The sequence below is a fragment of the Pogona vitticeps genome, chromosome 2 (assembly GCF_051106095.1).
Source record: "Pogona vitticeps strain Pit_001003342236 chromosome 2, PviZW2.1, whole genome shotgun sequence".
Taxonomy (NCBI): domain Eukaryota; kingdom Metazoa; phylum Chordata; class Lepidosauria; order Squamata; family Agamidae; genus Pogona; species Pogona vitticeps.
The window spans coordinates 6,419,758-6,442,168 of NC_135784.1; the positions used below are offsets into that span (position 1 = coordinate 6,419,758).

A 22,411-nucleotide genomic window follows, 5' to 3' on the forward strand; every position below is an offset into this window, starting at 1 on the left:
CAGCTTCCCAAGGTTAATAGATCTTACATTCCATGTTCTTATGCAGTATTTTTCTTAGCAGAATCAGACTTTCACTTCCAGGCATATCCACAGCTGAGCGTCCTTTCAGCTTTGCCCCAACCACTTCATTAGCTCTGGAACTACTTGTACTTCTCCTCCGCCCTTCCTCAGTAACATGTTGGACGCCTTCCGACCTGAGGGGCTCATCTTCCAGCATCATAACTTTTAGCCTTTTGTTTCTGGTCATGGGGTATTCTTGACAAAGATACTGGAGTGGCTTGCCAATTCCTACTCCAGGTGGATTGTATTTTGTCAGAACTCTCCACTATGACCTGTCGGATCGCATAATCCCAGACTGCATGATTCAGCATTTTGCACACTTGTAAAATATGGGTGCTGATTATCATAGGCATTGTTCTGCCTGAGTGGAAATTATCCTTGACACCCCTCCTAATTTACACCTGAGCAGAATGTATTCCCAACTCTTCAATTAGTTTTCTGTGTCTTTGCACATTCAGTGGTTCAGTTAGAATGTCTGCCACATTATTTTCTGTTTCACAATACTGCAGTTGAATTAATTTTTCTTTTACTGCCTCTCTAACATTGTGCTATTTTATATCAATATGTTTGCTTCTGCTTCTCATTTTTTCCTATGGTTGCCATCTGTATGCATGTAGTGTTGTGCTCAAACACTGTTATAGCCTGATCCACGTCTGCTGCCACCGCTTGCCACCTGCTGGGTTTTTTGTTTTTTCCCATTTTGGGCACTCGGGACCAAAAAGGTTCGCTGTCACTGCTCCATGCCATGGGTGATAGCCACATGGAGACCCTGGCAAATGCCCAATATGTCAGCATATTTGATCTAATTAAAGGTTATTGGCAAACCCAGGTAGCTAAGGATGTTTCCAACACATCTCCATTTGTCCCGCATGTCCGCTGTTGAACTGCATCTGAGAGTGTTGAAGGGACTGGCTGAAGACCTCTCAGAACCGCTGATTATAAAGCAGCCACCATAAAACACCTAGGAAAAAAAGCAGTTATAACTAGAAGCCGACACAAATTTCTCTGTGACCCTTCTCATCTGATATCTCAAGGAGGTAAGAGGGATGGCTTGTAGACAAAGGGCCTTCTCGGCAGCTGCCCCCAGACTATGGAACGCCCTCCCAATTGAAATTCGCCTGGCGCCGACACTGATGATATTTCGGCGCCAGGTCAAAACCTTCCTGTTCCAGAAGGCTTTTAATTGAAATAACATTAACTGTGGGTCTTAATGATGGCAATTTTAATTGTATTTTAATTGTATTTTAATTGTATTTTAATCATTTTATTTTATTCCATTGAATTTTAATTGTTGTAAGCCGCCCAGAGACCTTTGGGTAGAGTGGGCGGCATATAAATTAAATAAATAAATAAATAAATAAAAAAAAATATCTCTCATCCCATTCGCACCATGGAGCTGCCGCTTCTCTGATGGGTCATATGTTCTTTCTCTGGGGCTTTATGAGCTTCTCCATCCTCTCCTCAGGAAAGGACAGCACTCCAGTCGGCATGAGTTCATCCTGACCCTCCCCCTCACAAAGACAATCAGTGACAAGGTGTTTGAAGCTCATCTGGGTATCTCATAAGGAGTCTTTTCATGGTTGCAATGATTCCAGGCAATTCCAAAACTTCTTAATTCTGTACAAGTTTTTTTATTGACATCATTTCTAGGTTCCATACTTAAATATACTAAATCCAAAAAAATATGACAGGAAGTCTTACATGTATGAGGAAAAAACTGTAGGTTATGCAGAAACTGTAAGATTACTTAAAATACATCCTTACACCTTGTAAAAAGATGGGGGTATTTAAACTTAGGTTATAGGCAGATTTTAAGACATGTTTCAATCAAAAATACAAATACATTAAAACACAAGAGCTCATAATCTAGAAAGACAAATAATACATCTTCTGAACACTTCGAAGTTTCTAAGAATACAATGATAAAAAGCAAAAAACTTATCATTTTCAATAAAAGACATGCAAAAGTATTTAAACTTTAAAAATAAATGTATACCTGTACAAAGTCAAAAGCATTATTTGGCTCTAAGCGGGTTAACACAGAGAATTTTTTTTCTCACCCAGCTGTATGTAAAATCCATTGCTGGCTGTCACTGCCACACGGTTATCTTTCCTCTTCTCTAAGGAATTTCACCCTGCATCAGTTCCATAGTCTGTTGTTCTACTCCATGAAAACCAATCCTGTGTGGTTCTCCATTCCTTTCTAATAACACTGTGTGTGCGTGTGTGATCTCTATTTATATCCCTTTGTTCTTCATCTGTCAGCAAAACAACCTCTTCCTGAGCCTCTGAGAAGCTCAGATGTTGAAAAATCAAAGGATTGGGCCAACTCTGATCCAGTGCAGTCCAGGGCCTGAAGCGATCGGAGCTTGAAAAACTCAAAAAGTCTGAACAAAATTTCAGCTCTCTTTTAACAATACCTGCCCTTACAAACCAGGATGCTCTCGATACAATAGCACAGAAATATCTATTGATGGAAACAATACAGAATATATATTCATTGGTTGTATCTTCAAAACTCAATTACTACTATTATTTACGAGGGTAAAGCCTTCTAAAACAAATGACACCTTTTGTCTCTGCTACTTGCTCATCTTTCATCAGTTAGCCTTAAATCATCTATTTTTTTATTTTGTAAAATTCTGTAAAATCTTCCATTGTGCAATATACAGTGGTGCCCCGCATAGCGAGCTTAATCCGTTCTGGATTAACCTTTGCTATGAGGAAACATCGCTAAACGGAACGGAAAAGCCCACTGGAACGCATTAAACGAAGTCACCGTTCAGCGAAGTTTCCCCATCCGTCCGCCATTTTCGCGCCCTCAGTAAGCGAGGGCAGGGCGCGAAAACACTGCACGCGGCCATTTTGGAACCGCCGAACAGCTGTCTAAAAATCGCAATGAGAAGATTGGTAAGCAAAACGCTTAGCAATCGTCGCAAACCGATTTTTGCCCTATTCTAACATCGGTATGCGATTGCATTAGCGATCCTGAAAAATGGATCGCTATGCGAATTCGTCGTTAAACGGTGCGCTCGTTATGCAAGGCACCACTGTATTGTTCTACTTAGTTTAACTCAAGTTTCCACATCCCTTTGTTAATTAATGTTATAAATGAAATACAACACAAATGGACTTCAACATTCACTCGTTTTTTCTCTTTTCTCTCCGTTTCATATTACTTTAGCATTTTCTTTCCAGTGGAAACTAGCACGAAACTGAATGAGCTACTTATGCCTTGTTAACTTATCAGCAGTTTTTGTACCAAAACAAGGCGTTGAATGTAAACTATATCCCTAGCTGCGATTTTTCTAAAAGCTTTCACTTGTAATGCAACTCTGAAGCACCTTTTAAAAAGCAGTGTTAAGTTTTAGGTTAAAAAAACCCTGCATGCCATTAAGTTAATTCTTTTTAAATAATGCACACAACTAAGGTTATCTCTCCAAATGAAGCTCAATCTGCATTCCATGGATTGTATAGTTTGTGCCCCGAGGAAACTGGAACTCGTCATCATACAAAGATGGAGTCTGTTAGGTCCTGTGTGAGATGAATTGAAAAGCAATGAAATGTTCTAATGAGGTTGTTACGCAGAGTTGCTTTGCCTGGCATGAAGATAAGGAAGCAAGGCCCAAGAGGCCCAGAGAAGAAACAGAGCATAAAGTATCAGCCACTGGGGCTTGGATCTTCTCTTGTGAAATGTGGGTGGTGTTAACTCCACTTGGAGTTAATTGGTTAACAACTTGGAAGTATCATGAAGAACATGATCCAGAGACATGCAGAAAAATGGTTGTTCTTGTATGAGTGGATGTTGTGGAATGTGAGAGGTTTGCCTTTTGAAAAAGAAGAGAAGGGAGAAATCATTTGGCTTCTCTAGATACTAACATGTAAAGTGAGCAAAGATAACTTAGGTTCTGGTTGTTATTTTACTTAGAAAAAGTAGACTTATTTTAATCATTGTAACAGTGGGATATGCCTAATGCCGCCTAGAGTAGTCTTAATTGATTAGATAGGTGGGATATAAAATAAATAAATAAAATAAATAAATAATGCTCATGTCTTTAAAGCTACAACTGTATTCTAATGAAACGACGTTATTTTCTTAATGCAAACAAATCTAATTCTTCAACAGAGGACTAGTCTCTTGAACAGCAGGATTAAAAGTAAATGTAGTGAGGATATGAGGTCACTAATTGCTACTGTAATACTGAGGGGTCCTACACGCTCAGGCTGTTGTGCTGTCTAAGGAAGCACTCAGTGAACAGGTTACTGCTTTGAAAGTAAGCAAAGGTTTCTTTTAAGTCGGACTTGCCCACGCGGCATTTTGGAGGCCTCAAGCACCTACCTCAAGCACTAAGTATGTTGTTTTGCGCCCACAGTGACTCCCTGGCCCACAATCCTTATCTCTTTAGGTAGAGGTCATCATGACAATGATAACTAAGGTTATGGGTCTAAATGAGGCTTTCCACATTCAATGCATCGATATGATTTGATATGAACAAAGGTAACTGCTCCTACTGAAGCTGTTTACATTCGGTGCATTTCTATGCTTTCTGCCCAGTGTGAATATTTAGATGGGACATAAAGCTACTGGTATGGCTAAAGATCTTTCCACATTCCATACATTTATATGGTTTCTCCCCAGTGTGAGTTCTTTGATGTGAACTCAGGGCACTGCTCTGACTGAAGCTCCTCCCACATTCCATGCATTTATATGGTTTCTCCCCAGTGTGAGTTCTTAGATGTGTGCTCAGGGCACTGCTCTGACTGAAGCTCTTTCCACATTCCATGCATTTATATGGTTTATCCCCAGTGTGAGTTCTTTGATGGGAACTCAGGTCATTGCTACGCCTGAAGCTCTTTCCACATTCCATGCATTTATATGGTTTCTCCCCAGTATGAGTTCTTTGATGTGCACTCAGATGACTGCTCTGACTGAAGTTCTTTCCACATTGCATACATTTATATGGTTTCTCCCCAGTGTGAGTTCTTTGATGGGAACTGAGGCCAGTGCTGTGACGGAAGCTCTTTCCACATTCCATGCATTTATAAGGTTTCTCCAAAGTGTGAGTTCTTTGATGTGAACTCAGGTGAGTGCTCCGATTGAAGCTCTTCCCACATTCCATGCATTTATATGGTTTCTCCCCAGTGTGAGTTCTTTGATGGGAACTGAGGCCAGTGCTGTGACAGAAGCTCTTTCCACATTCCATGCATTTATATGGTTTCTCCCCAGTATGAGTTTTTTGATGGTAACTCAGGGCATTGCTGTGACTGAAGCTCTTTCCACAATCCATGCATTTATATGGTTTCTCCCCAGTGTGAGTTCTTTGATGTCTACTCAGGCCACTTCTCTGACTGAAGCTCTTTCCACATTCCATGCATTTAAATGGTTTCTCCCCACTGTGAGTTCTTTGATGTGAACTCAGTTCATCTCTCCGACTGAAGCTCTTCCCACATTCCATGCATTTATATGATTTCTCCCCAGTGTGAGTTCTTTGATGGGAACTCAGGGTACCCTTCAGACTGAACTTCTGCCCACATTCTATACATTTATATGGTTTCTCCCCAGTGTGAGTTCTTTGATGGGAACTCAGGGCACTGCTCTGACTGAAGCTCTTCCCACATTCCATGCATTTATATGGTTTCTCCCCAGTGTGAGTTCTTTGATGGGACCTCAGGTGACTGCTGTAACTGAAGCTCTTTCCACATTCCATGCATTTATATGGTTTCTCCCCAGTGTGAGTTCTCTGATGTCTACTCAGTTCACTGCTGTAACTGAAGCTCTTTCCACATTCCATACATGGATACAGTTTCTCCTCTGTTTGAGTTCTTTGATGCCTAATGAGGTGACATGTATTTATTTTGTTTCTCCCCTGTGTGAGCTCTTTCATGTGACATCTATTCCTGCCCAGTTGGGTTTTCAATTCTCTTTCGCCCCCCTTCTTTATTTCTTTCTGCAGCGGATGCCCCAGGTCTCCCTGGTCAATTCTTCTTCTGTTCATCATCTGGTAAATAAGAAAAAGAAGAGAAACAACCATTTCAGAAAGGTGCTGGGATACAGAGAAACATATTCTGGCTCTGACTGAGTCACAGAGGAGGAAGGAAATACAGGCAAAAAGGTGAGGGAGGAGAAACAGGGTGGGCGTGAGGCTGGACCTGAGGTTTTGCCTTTGGCCTTGAGGTGGGAGGGGAACTTCACTGAGGAACCGCTTGGGGGGGAGAAGTCATGAAGGAACATTTCCACTCCCAAAAAATACCTCAAACGCAAAGTGTTTTAACTTAATTTCCTTTTCAATTTGCATTTGGTAAAGGCAGATTTGCAGCCCTCCCTTAATTATTAGCTTAGAATTCTATTCTGAATAGAATTTTTATTTTGATGTGATGTCGTTATCCCATTAAAATGCCTTTTAATGAAAATTGTAGGTTCAGTAGCAATTATACAAGGGGGTTACGGCTCAAAAAAGGATGGGAAACACTGTTCTAGATTCCTCTTAAGGTGAGTCACCATGATCAGCAGCAGTTATAATCAGTGGGGAAAGGACAAAATAAACTTGAATAAATTTGAGATGACGTTTTATTAGAATAATTAGGAAAAATACTATTACTATATAGACTACAATAAGGAGGAATAAATGTTACTAAAATTAAAAGATTTTAAAAAGCAAAATTTTGAAAAGTTGAAATTAGAAATGAAAAATAACTTACATGATTGTAGGAAGATCAGCCATCACACTTTGGTCAAATTGTCTCATCTAAAATGAAAACTATACCAAAGGCCAGTTTTAATTCTCTTTTTTAAATCCTCCCCAATAATTGTTGTGAATTTTCCAGAAAATTAGAAAGGATTTTCTCAATGTTTATTAAAGAGAAAACATATATTTGAATTGAAGTATTGGTTAGCAAAAATGAACACCAAGGGGGGGGGAAGCACAGTGTTAGAAAAGGAACAGTTAATGTCGATGAATGTGATGCAGCTTGATTATTTAACGGGTAAAGAGTAATGCAGGGAACTGACAAAGTCTGCAGAGATTATCCTTCAGAGGGAGAAGAGAAAGGACAGGTCCATGAACGGGATGGGATGCAGAATTTATGAGATGCTATTATGGGTAGAGAATCATGAGGCATTTCTGAAAACAGGATAGGAAGCAGAGATAGCCAGGGAAATAGGTACTGAGTTAATAGAATACTAAAACTGCAGAGCTAGAAGGGAAGTGAACGCCCAGCCTCTGGCTCCAGAGTGAGAGACCTAAACCAAGGCGGGTGAGAGGAAAAAAGTATTTGATAAACCACGTCAGTCAGAATAAAGACCAAAATGTATACATTGAAATGGAGAAGGTATCTGACCCAAGTGAAATTAAATATTATGAATTCTAAATGCTGCACATTCTCTTGCAGATGGTGTCATGTTATCGGTCCTTGCCTCCTGCCACCAAGGGCAGGGTAAGAAGACCCAGCAAGTTCAGCGGTGCGGGAGAGGAAGCCAGGGCCGCAGATCCTGCCTCTCACGTCCTTTGAGGAAGAGGTTTGGCAAGCTTGAAACAAAAACAAGCATGCTCTCAGGAAGACAGCAGTGGGTTGGGGGCTGTCTCGTGTTTTGCACCGAGGGTCCTCTGCACGACTACCTGGCTCCTGGGCAAAAGTGTCAGGGGTGTGTCCTCATTGCAAGGAGTTCTCTATAGGAAAAAGAAACAAGCCACCCTTCTTGGGGGACCCCATACCCACGTGCATTTTACACAAATGCCTGAAACGTCTGAGCAAAGAGGGGAGAACTGGATCATTTGGAGGCTAGATAGAAGATTTATACAGCAGCTATCCTCAAAACCTGGTGGGATTCAAAGAGCCGGTGGAATTGCGCCATCCCAGGTTATCCAGAAGAAAAAGGGAGGGGTGTGTGGGAGGTCAAAGGTGGCCATCTAGGTCAAAGAAAGGGTAGAATCCATCAGAATGGAGGTGGATGGTGGGTCTCAGTCTGTCATAGATTCACTGTGGGTTAAACTGCCAGACCCACAGAGTGATGTGATGGGGGTGCTTCATCCTCAAGATAAAAAACCCCTTGGTTTCTGAAGGGTGGACTACCCACAGATGAGGAAAACTAATTAAAAAGTTGAAAGGGAAGGTTAAAAAGTATCTCTTCAGAGTGCATGGAGTCTTTACAACGGTAGTCGAGGCCCAGCGGAAGTGCATACCGCAAAGAAAGAGTAGCTCAACTAAGTCCAAGAAGGTGCCGGCGTGGTTAATGAGCAGAGTTACAGAGGCTTTAAAGAGGAAGGGGGGGGGGTCCTTCCGTAAATGCAAATCCTTCCCAAGTGAAGAAAACAAAAAGCAACACAAACTCTGGCAAAAGACATAGAAGAAGATGAGACAGAAGGCCAAGCAATATAAAGGGGAATAATAAAAGCTTCTTTAAATATGTTAGAAGCAGGAAACTTGGCAGAGAAGTGGCTGGCCCTCTGGATGGGGAGGGAGGCAAAGGGGGACTTGGAGGTGGCACAGAAATTAAAGAAGTTCTTTGCATCTGTCTTCACGACAGACGACCTTGGGCAGATCCTGCTGCCCGAATAGCATTTCTTGAAGAAGGAATTCAATGAGATCCAAGTTCTTCTCCTCAAGCCACACAGGTCACCCAGAGGGTCTTGTCTGGAGGCCTGGAAATGGTTCCACAGAGACTCAAAGTAGGAAGGAGCCTTTTTTCCAGCAGTAGAGGCCTCAGAAAATTATCTATAAAGACATTCCCACCTCAGCAGAATTTGTATAGAAGACTTCAGGAGCCCTAGATCTCTTTGAGAACGTCACTACGGAAAGAGAAGCAAAATTACAGTCTGAAGTAGTTTCCCTGAAGAATATGGTTTTGCAACAGACGTTAGCCACTGATAGGATGCTCCTGCATCGTGGCGGCCTGTGTACCTAATATAAATCAAACACATTACATGTACCAGAACACCTCAAAAGGACTACAGTATTGAGTCAATGATGTGTTAGCAGAGTTGATTGGCAGGAATCATGAGGATAGGGATAAAAGAGTTGAATTCAGGTTCATGGGATTGGTCTTGGATAATTTCATGGATGCTGGAGTTCTCCACCCTACGTTACGTTGTAATTGGAATTGTGGTTCTTATTATTTCAGAATTATTTGTATGCGTTCTATCTAGACTTTGGCCGTTGTGTGTTACTTTTCGTTCATCTCCAAGCCCGGGAATGGCTATGCAAAGAGGAGCAGATTTTAATTCAGCGTTGTTTCAATTGTCTGGACCCCAGCTGAACCTCCATCTCCTTTTCACCCCACCTTATTGATTATCACATAGTGATGATTTTCCAACAGCTGATCGGTGGTTCCAAAATGGCTGCCTGCTGTGTTTTCGCCCGGATCCCTTGCTTACCGGGCAACGAAAATGGCCACCGTATGGAGGATTTCAATTGTCAGAATTTAAAAAGTGGGGAGTGACACCTGGATATGGCCGAAAGTAGTTTCATTCCTGGTCTTCAAGTAGAAAATCTTATTCTACATGTAATTTATAATATTAATTCTCTCATGACCTTTGTATTAAGTCAAAGGCCTATATTTCACACCTTCCAGCCCCTCACCTTTCAACTAGCAGGTGGCCCATTTAGGAATGCTGCCCAGGGGCCAAACACAAGATAGAACCATAGAATCATGGAAAAGTGAAGTTGGAAGGGGCCTACAAGGCCATCAAGTCCAATCCCCTGCACAAGGCAGGAATATGGTCCAAGCAGATCTGCCAGGTGATGATCTAAGTTTTTCCTGAAAGCCTCCAAGTTTGGAGCACTCCAAAATAGTTGAAACATAAAACTCAGCAGGGAGACAGATGCTGAAGTCCATACATCTGGTTCCTGCTTGGTAACCTAAATATATCAATAAGAAAAGGAAGTTGGAATACACTTTCTTCCAGACAGTGCAGGGGAATCCTACAGGAAGGTCATCAAGGGGAGGTGGCACACCCCAAAAATATATAAGGGACTCACTTGTTTGTTTTCTGCATGTTTATATCGTGTTAGGTGTAGGATCCAAATATTATGTATATTTTAGCTAGTGAGTTTGTAGAACTTTATGACTCTTTGTTTGTTACGGTATAAAGTTCCTGTACGCTGTATTTTCGGGTTCTTCTCTGCCTTTAAGAGAAGTCCCAGATGACTTTGCATTGCCTATTTAATAAAACTGGACTTCGGTTCAGCTGGTTGCGTCTCGTCTGACTTCTTGCTGGAGCTAAAATATTGGGTAGCGGGCTTGGTCTGTAACCAAATAGCCACAGTGCCAGAGGACTGGAGAACAGCACATGTCACGGCAATCTTTAAAAAAGGAAGGAGGGAAGGATTGCGGGAAACCACAGACCGGTTAGCCTAACATCTGTTCCAGGGAAGACAGTGGACAGCCTCATCCAAGATAAAATCTTAAAACACAGAGAACAAGCCTTGGTGAGGGAGAATCAACATGATTTCTGTCAAGGTACGTCTTGCCTCACAAACCTTTGGAAACTAGGCAGGTGGATGTGGGTAAATCAGTGGATATTGTGTAGCTGGATTTTGAGAAGGCATTTGATGTGGTCCCTCACCAAAGCCTGCTGAGAAAACTCCAGTGTCAGGGGATAAGAGGGCAGGTCCTCTGATAGACTGAGAATTGGTGGAGAACCAGGGAACAGAGAAGAGGTGTCAATGGGAAAATTTCCACCATGGAGGGAGGTGAAGAGCAGTGTGCCTTCAGGGATCTGTCCTAGGACCGGTGCTTTTCAAGATGTTCATCAAAGTCCTGGAGACAACGATAAGCAATGAAGTGGCCAAGTTTGCAGATGACAGGCAACTTTTTCCGGATGGTGAAGACCAGAAGGGATTGTGAAGAGCTCCAGAAGGATCTCTCCAAACTGGCAGACTTGGGAATCCAGGCTGAAATGTTCCGCTCCCTTTCTTACATCCTTTTTAATTCCTTAATTTGGAATCAATCCCTTGCTCATCCCACATGGAGGAGACCCACCAGCCAGTCTGTGGGAGTCTGTCAAGGCTACTTCAAGGTCAATCCACGGATTAAAAAGCCCTCCACTCCTTGAGATTCATCATCGGCTCTTTCATTTGATTTTCCCTTTCCAAAGTTCTCCAAGGCAGAAGGGGCTTCTTCAGTTCCTTCTTTAGGATCCCTAAAGGGGGAAGAAGAGACTCACAAGAGCCCCGTGGGTGAAAGGGGGCAAGAGGGTTTTACACTTTTCCCAAAGAAAGTGGAGGGAGCCCAAGCCAGCGAAGAGGGGAAAGGGGACAAAGGAAGAAAGGGAAAACTCACCCACCCCCGTCGGACATGAGGGGAAGAGTAAAGGAAGGAGACAAGGAGTCTGAAGGACCAGAAGCAGAGAGAGCGAGTGAGTGAATGAATGAGTGAGTGAGTGAGTGAGTGAGTGAGTGAGTGAGAGAGAGAGAGAGAGAGAGAGGAGTGGAGGCCAGACAGTTGTCAAAGGCAGATCTAAAAAGATTCCCTGTCTTTAGAAAAGGAGATGGTCCAGAATCATTTTTTGTTATGTTTGAAAGATTTTTCTGTGAGGGATTCTGAAAGAATGATAGTGTTGAGATCCCAAATTAATGGAGGCCTGGCAGAGATCTATGCCGAGATGCCTTTGGAATTTATTAAAAATTATGATGAGTTCAAAAAGTTAGTGTTTGCCAGGTATGGCATAAATTCAGAACAGTTGAGACAGAAATTCAGGTCTCTGACCAAGAAACCTGATGAATCTTACTCACAATTAGGAGCAAACTTGTCCAGATATCTAGACAAATGGGTGGTTCAGGTGAAAGCTGAGACAGTAGAAGACCTTAAAAATATTTTTGGATTGGAGCAGTTCTATTCTCTCTTACCTGGGGATCTGAAGTTTTTAGTTAAGGACAAGAAACCCCGAAATTTGAGAGAGGCAGGGGAGATTGCTGATTTCATTTCCCAGATCAGAAAACCAAGTGGTTATGAGGGAAAGGTTGTGAGAAAAGTGTGGGAAGACTCCAATAAATATCCCAGAGGACACTTTAAAAACCAGCAGAAGGTTGGGGGCCATTTTGTGGGCAAGTCCCCAGACAGCCAAGCTAGAAACCAAAATTTGGAGGGAAAAGGAGGGAAAGGTGCTGGGAATGATCAATGGAATGTTAGGACTTGTTTTAAGTGTAATGAAAAGGGCCATATTGCATCCCAGTGTGGTAAAAATAGAGAATTTGTACCACAAAAAGTAAATTTAGGTAAGCCTAAGGCAGTATACTGTGTGCAACAGGAACAGGACAATCCACCAAGGGAGAAGTCAGCCGCTATGGCAACACAAGCTGATAATATTGAACCTGATTTCCCTTTGGCAGAAATTAGACATTGCTTTTTAATTAAAACAAACCAAGAGTTATTTCAAATGGCTGGGGACCATATTTATATCTTTGATAATACATGGCTTTGAGGGACTCATGTTCACAAGTCACGCTGTATCACCCGGATATAATAACTCAGAAATACATCTTAAATGGGGAAAACATGGTTGTGAAGGGAATTGGTGAAAAAGCAGTCAGTTTGCCTGTGGCTGAGGTACACCTTAGGTACCAGGGATGGGAAGGACCTTGGAGAATTGGGATTTCTTCACAGGTTCCAGCAGCGGTTTTAATCGGAAATGACCTCTTTGAACATGTGAAGAGGGTTTTAGTTTTGACACGTTCCCAACAAGATAAAGCAGAGGCAGCTGAGGAAGGGTGTGAAAATCAGAGGAAGGGAATACCTAACAGTATTAATTCATCTGAGATATTTCCACTTAATATTTCCCAAAGCAATACATTCAGTCAAGAACAGAAATCAGATTCCACACTGAAACAATGCTTTGAGAGCGTTTCTGAAGCAAAATTAACCCCTGAAAGACCTGAGAGGTTCCACCTTGAACAGGGCTTATTGTACCGAGAGTCTCACCCCAAGAAAGGGGGGGGACAATCTTCAAAAACAGTTAGTGGTTCCTTTGAAATATCGCCAGCAAGTATTAGAAAGGGGACACTCAGATATATTTTCTGCTCATCTAGGCATTAATAAAACCAAGCAAAGAATATCACAGAATTTCTACTGGCCTGAGGTGGGAAGGCAGATTAAAACTTTTCGTCAGGGTTGTGATGTTTGCCAAAGGCAGGGCAATAGTAATGATAAAACAAAAGCGAAGCTATGCCCTTTACCAGTGATTTCTATCCCATTCCAACATATTGGCGTGGATATTATAGGACCATTGCCTAGAGTCACCCAAAGGGGGAACAGATTTATTCTGACCATTGTGGACCATGCCACATGATACCCTGAGGCCATTCCTCTGAGGAATATTGAGACTCATACTGGGGCTTTCTCTTTTTGTCTCCTGACCACATGGCCTGGGGGTGGGGCCTAGGGGTGGGACTTTCTGCTTTAAAAGAGCGTGTCCCAGGACCCTGGACCCTTTTCCCTAGGAAGCTGGGCTGAGGGCGAAGGCCAGGTATGTTTGCATGGATGCCTTGCTGAGTTTTTTTTTCCCCTGGGCTTTCTTTTTGTCTCCTGACCACATGGCCTGGGGGTGGGGCCTAGGGGTGGGACGTTTTTTTTCCTGGGCTTTCTTTTTGTCTCCTGACCACATGGCCTGGGAATGGGGCCTAGGGGTGGGACTTTCTGCTTTAAAAGAGCGTGTCCCAGGACCACACGCCGTTCTCAAATTCTATCTGTGGCCTTAATATGGTAAATAGGAAAGGCAATTAGATTTGCATAAGCCTGGGAGGCATGAAAGTTTTAAGTGTTAGATCATACTTTCACACTATTAAAGAGCAGGCCGGGTAGGTGGGGCTCATCAGCCATGGAAGGCACCCATCTAGGAGAAGGAAAACTCCGATTTCAAACCTCCACTGCCTTGTGGCTATATCCACTCATGGAAAAGGCTTCAGGAGTTAACCTTGAGGCAAAATCTGGAGCTGGAGTCCCGAAAGCAGCATGTGTCGCTCTGCCAACTCCTGCGACATTGCTGGAACCAGTTGTATTGGCTCTTGCCTTTCCATTGGACCATTTCAGCAATGTGGAGAGGGAGGATCTGCTGCTTGGGTAACAGCCTATCCTCCATATTACCTTACCCGGGCTTCATGCTCTGGAGAGGACATTCCTCGATTCAGAGCACGTTACCATAGTCTCTAGAGACTGAAGGATGCCTATGATGACTGTGGCTGATGCACTGCTGAGTTATATGAGTTGAATGGGCTTTGCGTCAGAAATACTAACTGACTTAGGGACATCTTTTATTTCAAAACTCATGCAGAGACTGTGGCAAATATGTGGGATCAAACATTTAAATACTTCCCCATATCACCTGCAAACTAATGAGCTCACAGAGAGATTTAATGGTACCCTGATGCGCATGATTAGGGTCTATTCCGCTGAGAATCCTTACAATAATGATCAGAGAATACAACTTCTGTTATATGCATATAGGTCTGTACCCCAAGACAATACATGATTTAGTCCTTTTGAATTGCTGTTTGGGAGGAAAATGAGACGACCTCTTGACTTAATTAGACAAAGTTGGGAGAAGATACAAGAGTCTGATCCTGAGAACGTAATATCGTATTTAGACAACCTGATGAACACTTTGAAAAGAAATCTAGAGATGTGTGTGTTTAGTCGTTTAGTCGTGTCCGACTCTTCGTGACCCCATGGACCAGAGCACGCCAGGCCCTCCTGTCTTCTACTGCCTCCCGGAGTTGTGTCAGGTTCATGTTGGTTGCTTCGCAGACACTGTCTAGCCATCTCATCCTAGGTCGTCCCCTTCTCTTGCCATCACACCTTCCTAACATCAAGGTTTTTTCCAAGGACTCTTTTCTTCTCATGAGATGGCCAAAGTACTGGAGCCTCAGCTTCAGGATCTGTCCTTCAAGTGAGCATTCAGGGTTGATTTCCTTTATAGCTGCTGAGAATTTACAAGGGCAGAAAAATAAGCAAAAAGTATGGTATGACAGGAAAGCCAGGGAAAGAAGTTTTAATCCTGGAGATGAGGTGCTGGTACTAAGACCTCTCAAAGGGAACAAGTTACAAATAAATTGGGCAGGACCATTTAGAATTATTGCCAAAATGAATGACCTTAATTATGTCATTAAGGAGGATGGAGAACCAGGCAGGAGGGTGGTTGATGTTAATATGATCAAACCATATTATAGGGAAGAAAACAGAGTGTTATTCGCTATGAAAGAAGCTGGCAATGAGAAACATGACTTACCCTATTGGGAAGGAAGGGGAACAACAATATATAACCCTGAAGATGTCAAAATCAGCCCTGTACTTTCCCATAAGCAACAGTGTGAACTGAGGACCTTGATTACAAAGTACCAACAGGTTTTCTCCAGCAAACCTGGGTTAGTCAAGGGAGTGGTGCACAAGATTGATACTGGAGATGCACCCCCACAATCATGATATGCTGAAAGAAAACATCATTGTTCCGTCATCCAGCCTTTGGTCTGCTCCTATAGTCTTGGTCGACAAACCAGATGGCAGTATTCGATTTTGTGTTGATTATAGGAAGCTGAATCACGTCACCAAGCCGGATGCGTATCCTATGCCCAGATTAGACAACCTAATAGAGACCATAGGGGGATGACAATATATTTGCTGCCTAGACCTAACGAATGGATTCTGGCAAGTGAGAATTGACCCCGAAGACCAGGAGAAAACAGCCTTTTCTAGTCCTTTTGGTCTATACGAGTTCCATGTTTTGAGTTTTGGCCTAAGAAACTCACCGGCAACTTTCCAGACTTATGGACCAAACTTTACAGGGACTTAGCAATTTCACAGTGGCTTATATTGACGACATAGGTATTTTTAACAACACCTGGAGAGATCACCTTTGTCACCTAGAAACAGTGCTGCAAAGATTAACAGCACCTGGGCTAACAGTGAAAGCAAGTAAATGCCAGCTGGGTAGCCCCAAATTGAAGTATTTAGGTCATGTAGTAGGGGGAGGTAGGATTAAACCCCTGGAAGCTAAAGTAGAAGCTATAAGTAACTGGCCTAGACCCAACACCAAGAAAAAAGTCAGATCTTTTCTTGGGCTGGTAGGCTATTATAGGAGATTTATTCCTAGGTTCAGCGAGATAGCAGCTCCTTTGACTGACTTAACACACAAGAAGAGTGTTGACTATATCCAGTGGTCCGGCAACTGCGAGGAGGCATTCGGGAAGCTGAAGGAGGCATTGATAACCAACCCAGTCCTGAGAGCTCCTGATTTCCAGCGCGAGTTTACCATCTTTACCGATGCATCCAACTCCGGGTTAGGAGCTGTGCTGTGCCAGAGTGACGACGGCGGAGACCTTCATCCAGTGGCGTACCTGAGTAAGAAGCTGCAGGGAGGCGAGAGACATCTGTCCACCATTGAGAAAGTGTCCTGCGATTGTGTATGCGGTGCAGAAACTTAAGCCGTACATATGGGGAAGGCATTTTGTCCTTTGTACTGACCATTCCCCACTATTGTGGTTAAGAACTATCAAAGCTAACAACAGCAAGCTGATGAGGTGGGTTTTGCTTCTACAGGACTTTGATTTCGAGGTTCGAGTGATTAAAGGGACTCAGAACTGTGCTGCAGATGCCCTCTCTAGAAGACCAGAAGACTGAAGAAGGAAAATGGACTCTTAAAATGGTTAAAGTATTTAAAAGTTTGTTGTACATGTATCCACTGATATATGTGATTTGTTATGTACGAATATGAAATTGGATGTAAGTATAATTTTTATGTTGTCTAATATTTTATGTCTAATATTAAGAATGTGTGGGAATGTCTTGCAGGTAAGATGTTTTACTTAATGTTTATGAAAATGTTTTTTAAATGTAATATTGTTATTAGATTAAATGTATTATTGTACTGCTCCTCGTTGTTTATGAGAGGAAAGCACTTTATCTTTCCCCCATGAAACAGCTTGTTAAGGGGGGAGGTATTGTGGCATACAGCTCTGCTCTCACCTGTCCGTCACAGCTGAGCAGGGGAACCTCAGCCAATGAGAGGACGGAGGGTGGTGCAGAAGTGGGAGGAGCTGGGTTATATAAGGTGTGTGTGATGGGTGAGATGAGATCAGATTAAGAGATGAGAGTTTAGACAGATTGTTAGAGAGAGTGAGAAAGAGCCTGTCAGTGAGAGGAAAAGTCTGTGTGAGCTAGTGTCTTATAAACAGTGATTGACAACTTGATTTTTATACCTGATTCACCCTTTTATTTTTGTATGAATCAATAAACATTTTATTTGTTTGAAAGAAACACTTGTCCTTTTGAGTTTTAAGGATAGGTTGGTGGCAGCAGTTTTGGTGAAAGGTAGTGAGCACTCTTAGAGTCCTGGATGGGTAGAGGCTTGAGAGTGGCCCGCTATAAGGATGGAGCCGAAAGAGAAGGGAAGAGCGGATACAAATAGTAGAGGGGGAAAGAGAGAATATGGAACGGAAGAACCTTACCCCACGCGGGTGTGTGGAATTGCCTTCCCATAGGAGACGACCGGAGGGGGAGAATGATGGATGGAGGAGACCCTTTTGCATCGGCCAGTGTCATCCTCAAGGGAAGGCCCACAGAAAGAGGATTACGGTAGCCTAATCTTGAGACTCCCTGTGCATGAACCCGTCCGGGGAGTCACAATTGCATCCAGGCAGGGGCCCAGTTGCACCATCCGTCTAAAAGGGAAGTAGGCGGATCGGGTCACAGATGCTGCCGGGTTGTCCACTGACAGCGTTGGGTCCAGAAGGACACCAAGCGTGCCTTGGGAACCACCCAAAGAACAGACATCAGTGTAGCATTCAGCCCTGCTCTCACCTGTCTGTCACAGCTGGGCAGTGGATCATCAGCCAATGAGGGGACGGAGGGTGGTGCAGAAGGAGGAGGAGCTGGAATATATAAAGGGGGTTATGAAGTATGTGAGGGCGAGAGGAGATATGAAATGAGTTTTGAGAGGGAGATTTTGTGAGAGTTAGTGATTAGCATGTCTGTAGGCCTGTGAGCCAAATAGTCAGTGAGGGAAAAGTCTGTGTGTGTTAGTGAATGAGAAACCTTGATTGACTACCTGTGATTTACCCATTTTATTTTGTTATACCAATAAAAAAGTTTTTGTTTGGAAGAAACACTTGTCTTTTTAAATATTTGATATTATTGGTGGCAGCAACTGAAGAAGAAGAGTGAGCACTCCTGGAGGCCTGAGTTGGTAGAGGCTTCAGAGTGCCCGCTACAATCAGGGGTACCCAGTAGAAGGGTCCCCCCGTCTCCTTCGGATTCAGCCTTCGTCTATCCTCCTGTTGAAGGAGAAGGTGGGAACAGAAATGACGTTCCCTGTTAAGAATATGATCATCAGAGTTCGAAGTACAGGTGGAAGTGGAGGGTGCAAAGCAAAAAAAAAAAAAACCCCAGTCTGGCTTGGGGGGAACAAGAAGGGAGGCTTGAAGGGGAACCCCCATGCACCCCAAATCAGGACGACCAAGGTTTGCCTCTTGTCAACAGGACCTGCCTTTGGTGAGCATGGAGCTGGGGTGAGCAGGATGAAGATATTTTTGAAAAAACCACCCTAAACAAAATGCAACGAAAACCATACCCCAAAACACCACCACTTTGCACATGTTCAGAGAAGCAGTGTGGTGTCACGGATGGAGTACCAGACTGGAAACCAGGAGGCCTGGATTCAACTCCCTGCCTGGCCAGGGAAACTGAAAGGGGAGAGAGTGTGTGTGGGGCAAGGCTGCTTCAGCCACCTCTTGAAATCTCACTGACCTGGCAAAGGTTGTGAGTGACCTGGGATTTGGTTCTTCCTTTTTGGTCCCAAAATAAAGCAAAGAGAAATCACCTCCGTCTCACTCCTGCCTAGGAGAAAAGACAAAGAGAAAGGATCAGTCTGGAGGCTTCGTGGATAAAGCAAATCAAAAACATTTCCTTGTGGGAGGTATCTTCCTCATGTTTATATCGAATGGGGCTCCCTCCCCATCTCTCTCTGTCCCGTCTTCAGGCAGCAGAACAAGACGAACGCCAAAGCAGGCAGACAGCCGCATCTCCAGCCAGGGTCCGAGATCAAATCCACACAACCCCCCCAAGTTCCCAGGGAGGTGGAGGCAACAGCCGGGAACCAGAGAGCAACAGGAACCATCATGCTTCCCGCTGGCACCGGTGATGAAAGCAGCGGCACACAAGAGGGCGTTTCTCCCACTATTTATTTAAAATATTTTTACCCCCTTCTCCTTCTCTTTAAAAAGGACTCAAGGCAGTTTAAGGTACAACATTAAAAGGGCGCACATTTGAAAGTGAAAAACAGGAAGTCTAGAAAGCTTAAAAAGCATCGAACCGATGCTCCACTCAGCAAGGTCAACAAAACCAACCTCTTTAAAAAATGCCAGAGGCCCGTGCGATAGATGGAGTGGAACGAGGGTCGGACGGGCCTCCCCTGTTCTCACGGGAACCTCCATTATTTCTGTCCTTTTGGGGATCCCAAGAGAGGGGAGGCCGCAGGAGGGCGAAAACCTAGGGAGAAGAATCGAGGGAGCAGGTCTTTTGCACAGCCAACGTCCCTGAACGGCGCCTTTCAGGACCCAAAAGCCCAGAACTGTTTTGGCCCTGCAGGAAGAACAGCACATACGACAAGAGAACTCCCGTTCCTGGGGAGACCAACCTCCCTTCCAGGAATGTCTAACTCTTTGTCTCTCTCTCTCTCACTCCCCACTTTCTATGCCGAGCCCCCTTTCTGGCCCCCCTCCGCCCCATCTCTCTCTGCCCCCAAACCTTCCTCTGCCTCCTCTTCCTCCTGCAGAGAACCCCCCCGCGCTTCCCACCCAGGCATTGCAGCGTTAAAACTCCTTTTCCCACTTTTGCAGAAGAGATGAGTCTGGGGGAACCCTGGGTGGTGGAGGAGAGGGAGGAGGGGGGAGAGCCAGTTTCCCTTCTCTCCTTCCTTTCTTTTCCCCACAGCCACCGAGGCCTCCAGGATTCAGGAGAAAGTCAGGTGGGGGGTGTCTCCTCAGAGGAAAACCCAGACTAGTATGGGATCACGATGTGTTAGCAGAGTTGATTGGCAGGAATCGTGAGGATAGGGATAAAAGAGTTGAATTCAGGTTCATGGGATTGGTCTTGGATACCTTCATGGATGCTGGAGTTCTCCACCCTACGATACGTTGTAATTGGAATTGTGGTTCTTATTATTTGGGCATTGTTTGTATGTGTTCTATCTAGACTTTGGCCTTTGTGTGTTGCTTTTCGTTCATCTCCAAGCCCAGGAATGGCTATGCAAAGAGAAGCAGATTCCAATTCAGCGTTATTTCAATTGTCAGAATTCAAAAAGGGGGGAGTGATACCTGGATATGGCCGAAAGAAGTTTCATTCCTGGTCTTGAAGTACAAAATCTTATTCTACATGTAATTTCCTATTTTGACTCTCTCTTGGCGTTTGTATTAAGTCAGAGGCCTATATTTCACACCTTTCAGCCCCTCACCTTTCAACTAGCAGGGGGCCCATTTAGGAATGCTGCTCAGGGGCCAAACACAGAACAATAGAATCATGGAAAAGTGAAGTTGGAAGGGGCCTACAAAGCCATCAAGCCCAACCCCCCGCTCAAGGCAGGAATCTGGTCCAAGCAGATCTGTCAGGTGGGGAGCTAGGTTTTTCTTGAAAGCATCCAGGGTTGGAGCACTCCAAAATATTTGAAACATAAAACCCAGCAGGGAGACGGAGGCTGAAGCCCATACATCTGGGCCCTGCTTGGTACTCTAAATATATCAATAAGATAAGGAAGTTGGAATACACTTTCTTCGAGACAGTGCGGGAGAATCCTACAGGAAAGTCATCAAGGGGAGGTAGGCAGACCACAAAAATCTATAAGGGACCCTTTTGTTTGTTTTCCGCACGTTTATAGTCAGGAGGCTAAAAACCCTCACCTGGAGAGACCTTCTTGTTTTCCAGATATCTTGAGGAGGACACCCCCGGGCGGAGCTCTCTGGCCTGGATGCAGAAGATCCCGTTTTCCCCTGAGGAAATAGGAAGTCAGCTCCTGAAAGAAAGAACACCAGCAGTTGAAAGGGGAAACCATGAGGAAAAAAAGGGTCAAAAATATTCTCCCCTCTTGCAGGCCTGGACAGAAGAGACACACTCCCAATTCAGAAAGGGGAACTGGCAAGCCCAGAAACCAATTTCTTGAAGTAAAAAAAAAACTGATTTGATTCACGGCATCCCATTGCAGTTGAAATCTAGGGTTTCACGAGAAGGAATCTGGGACGTTTTGTTGTTCTGCCTCTTGAGGAGACTTTAGGGAGGAGAAGCTCCCTTTGGGTTTCCTGGTGTTGCTTCACAGAGGATGCCCCCAGTTGGTGGTGAGCGATGAAAGGGCCCCCCTAAGGAAATCCATTTAATTTAATTCAATTTTATTTTTTTGGCCCTCCTCCCTCCTGCATCCTCACCTCCTCAACCATCCGAAAAGGACTCTGTGTGTGTGTGTGTGTTGGGGGGCGGGATCTGTGACCGGCCCCCTCCCTCCCAGCTGACCCACACACACAGACCTTCCTTCTTCAGATCCTTCTAGCTTTGAGGATTTCCTTCCTTCTCCTGTCACCCCCCACACACGTGTTTGAAGACACACACACACTCCAGGGGCAACAGTATATATATTTAAAAAGGAAAGGAGGATTAATCCAAACTCTGCCCGATTCTTCCCCAAAAAAAGGGGGAGGAAGAGGAAGGTGGGGGGGGACGGAGGGGGAGCAGAAAAGGGGGGCCGAGGCAGAGAAAGTGTGTGTATAGGGGGGGAAGAGTGAAGGATGAGATTCCAGCCTGGGAGGGAAACATTGGGGGATCCGCTCGCCCCCCCAAAAAAGATCCCCAACGAGGAGAGTCTGAAGGGAAGGTTTGCAATTCGGGTCGGTCCAGGAAAAGGGGGGGTGGGGTGGATTATTTGCCACCCGGAGGGAAAGGAGAAGTAGACCCCCCCCTTCCCTGCCTCCCCCCTCCCTCGGAATTTGCCTTCCCTTTTTTTGAAGGAACCCCCCCTCCCTCCCCACTATTCTGCTCCCTCCCCTCTAAGGCTCACCTCCTTGCAAGTCCCCAGGCGGGAAACTCCCGAGGAGGCTCCCTTTGCACGGGCCCTCTTTCCCCCCCACCCACGGAGAGACCATAGAGACGGGAGGGGACGGACGGGGCCTCCCACCGCTTCCGGTTTGGAGAAAGGCGGAAAAAAGGGGGAGGCGCTCCTTCTCGCCTCTTTTTTCGTAGCTCTAGGTTCCCCCCTTCAACCTCCCCCAAACGGTTTCATGAATGAAGAGAGGGGGGCGGAGGAGAAGGGAGGAACCTGCAGAAAGGGAAGGGGGGTTGTCCTTGAGGGGGGGTAATAAGGAAGAGGACAGGTCCCCTCCCCCCATC

The 22,411-nt window shown here is 44.4% G+C and overlaps 1 protein-coding gene and 1 long non-coding RNA gene across 10 annotated transcripts; one reads left to right on the top strand and one right to left on the bottom strand.

Annotated features, from left to right (window-relative positions):
• Positions 1–1,668: 1,668 nt before the first annotated feature.
• On the bottom strand, positions 1,669–22,234 carry LOC140703888 (uncharacterized). Of its 9 annotated transcripts, XM_078387143.1 has the most exons (5): positions 22,083–22,104; positions 20,938–21,050; positions 18,791–18,880; positions 6,760–6,818; positions 1,669–6,059 (listed from the first exon to the last, which is right to left on the bottom strand). In XM_078387143.1, the coding sequence occupies exon 5, from the start codon at positions 6,057–6,059 to the stop codon at positions 4,599–4,601; it is 1,461 nt and encodes a 486-aa protein (XP_078243269.1). In that variant the 5' UTR covers positions 6,760–6,818; positions 18,791–18,880; positions 20,938–21,050; positions 22,083–22,104; the 3' UTR covers positions 1,669–4,598. The 9 variants fall into 9 exon arrangements, 7 of the variants coding, with proteins under 7 accessions (XP_078243269.1, XP_078243274.1, XP_078243271.1 ...); XM_078387148.1 differs by lacking the exon at positions 6,760–6,818 and having other exon boundaries at positions 22,083–22,173; XM_078387145.1 differs by lacking the exon at positions 6,760–6,818 and having other exon boundaries at positions 18,791–18,876; positions 22,083–22,148.
• LOC140703898 (uncharacterized) lies at positions 6,040–10,243 on the top strand. The gene is made up of 2 exons (XR_012083077.2): positions 6,040–6,173; positions 7,450–10,243. It is a non-coding gene; the product is annotated as an uncharacterized LOC140703898 (long non-coding RNA).
• Positions 22,235–22,411: the final 177 nt, after the last annotated feature.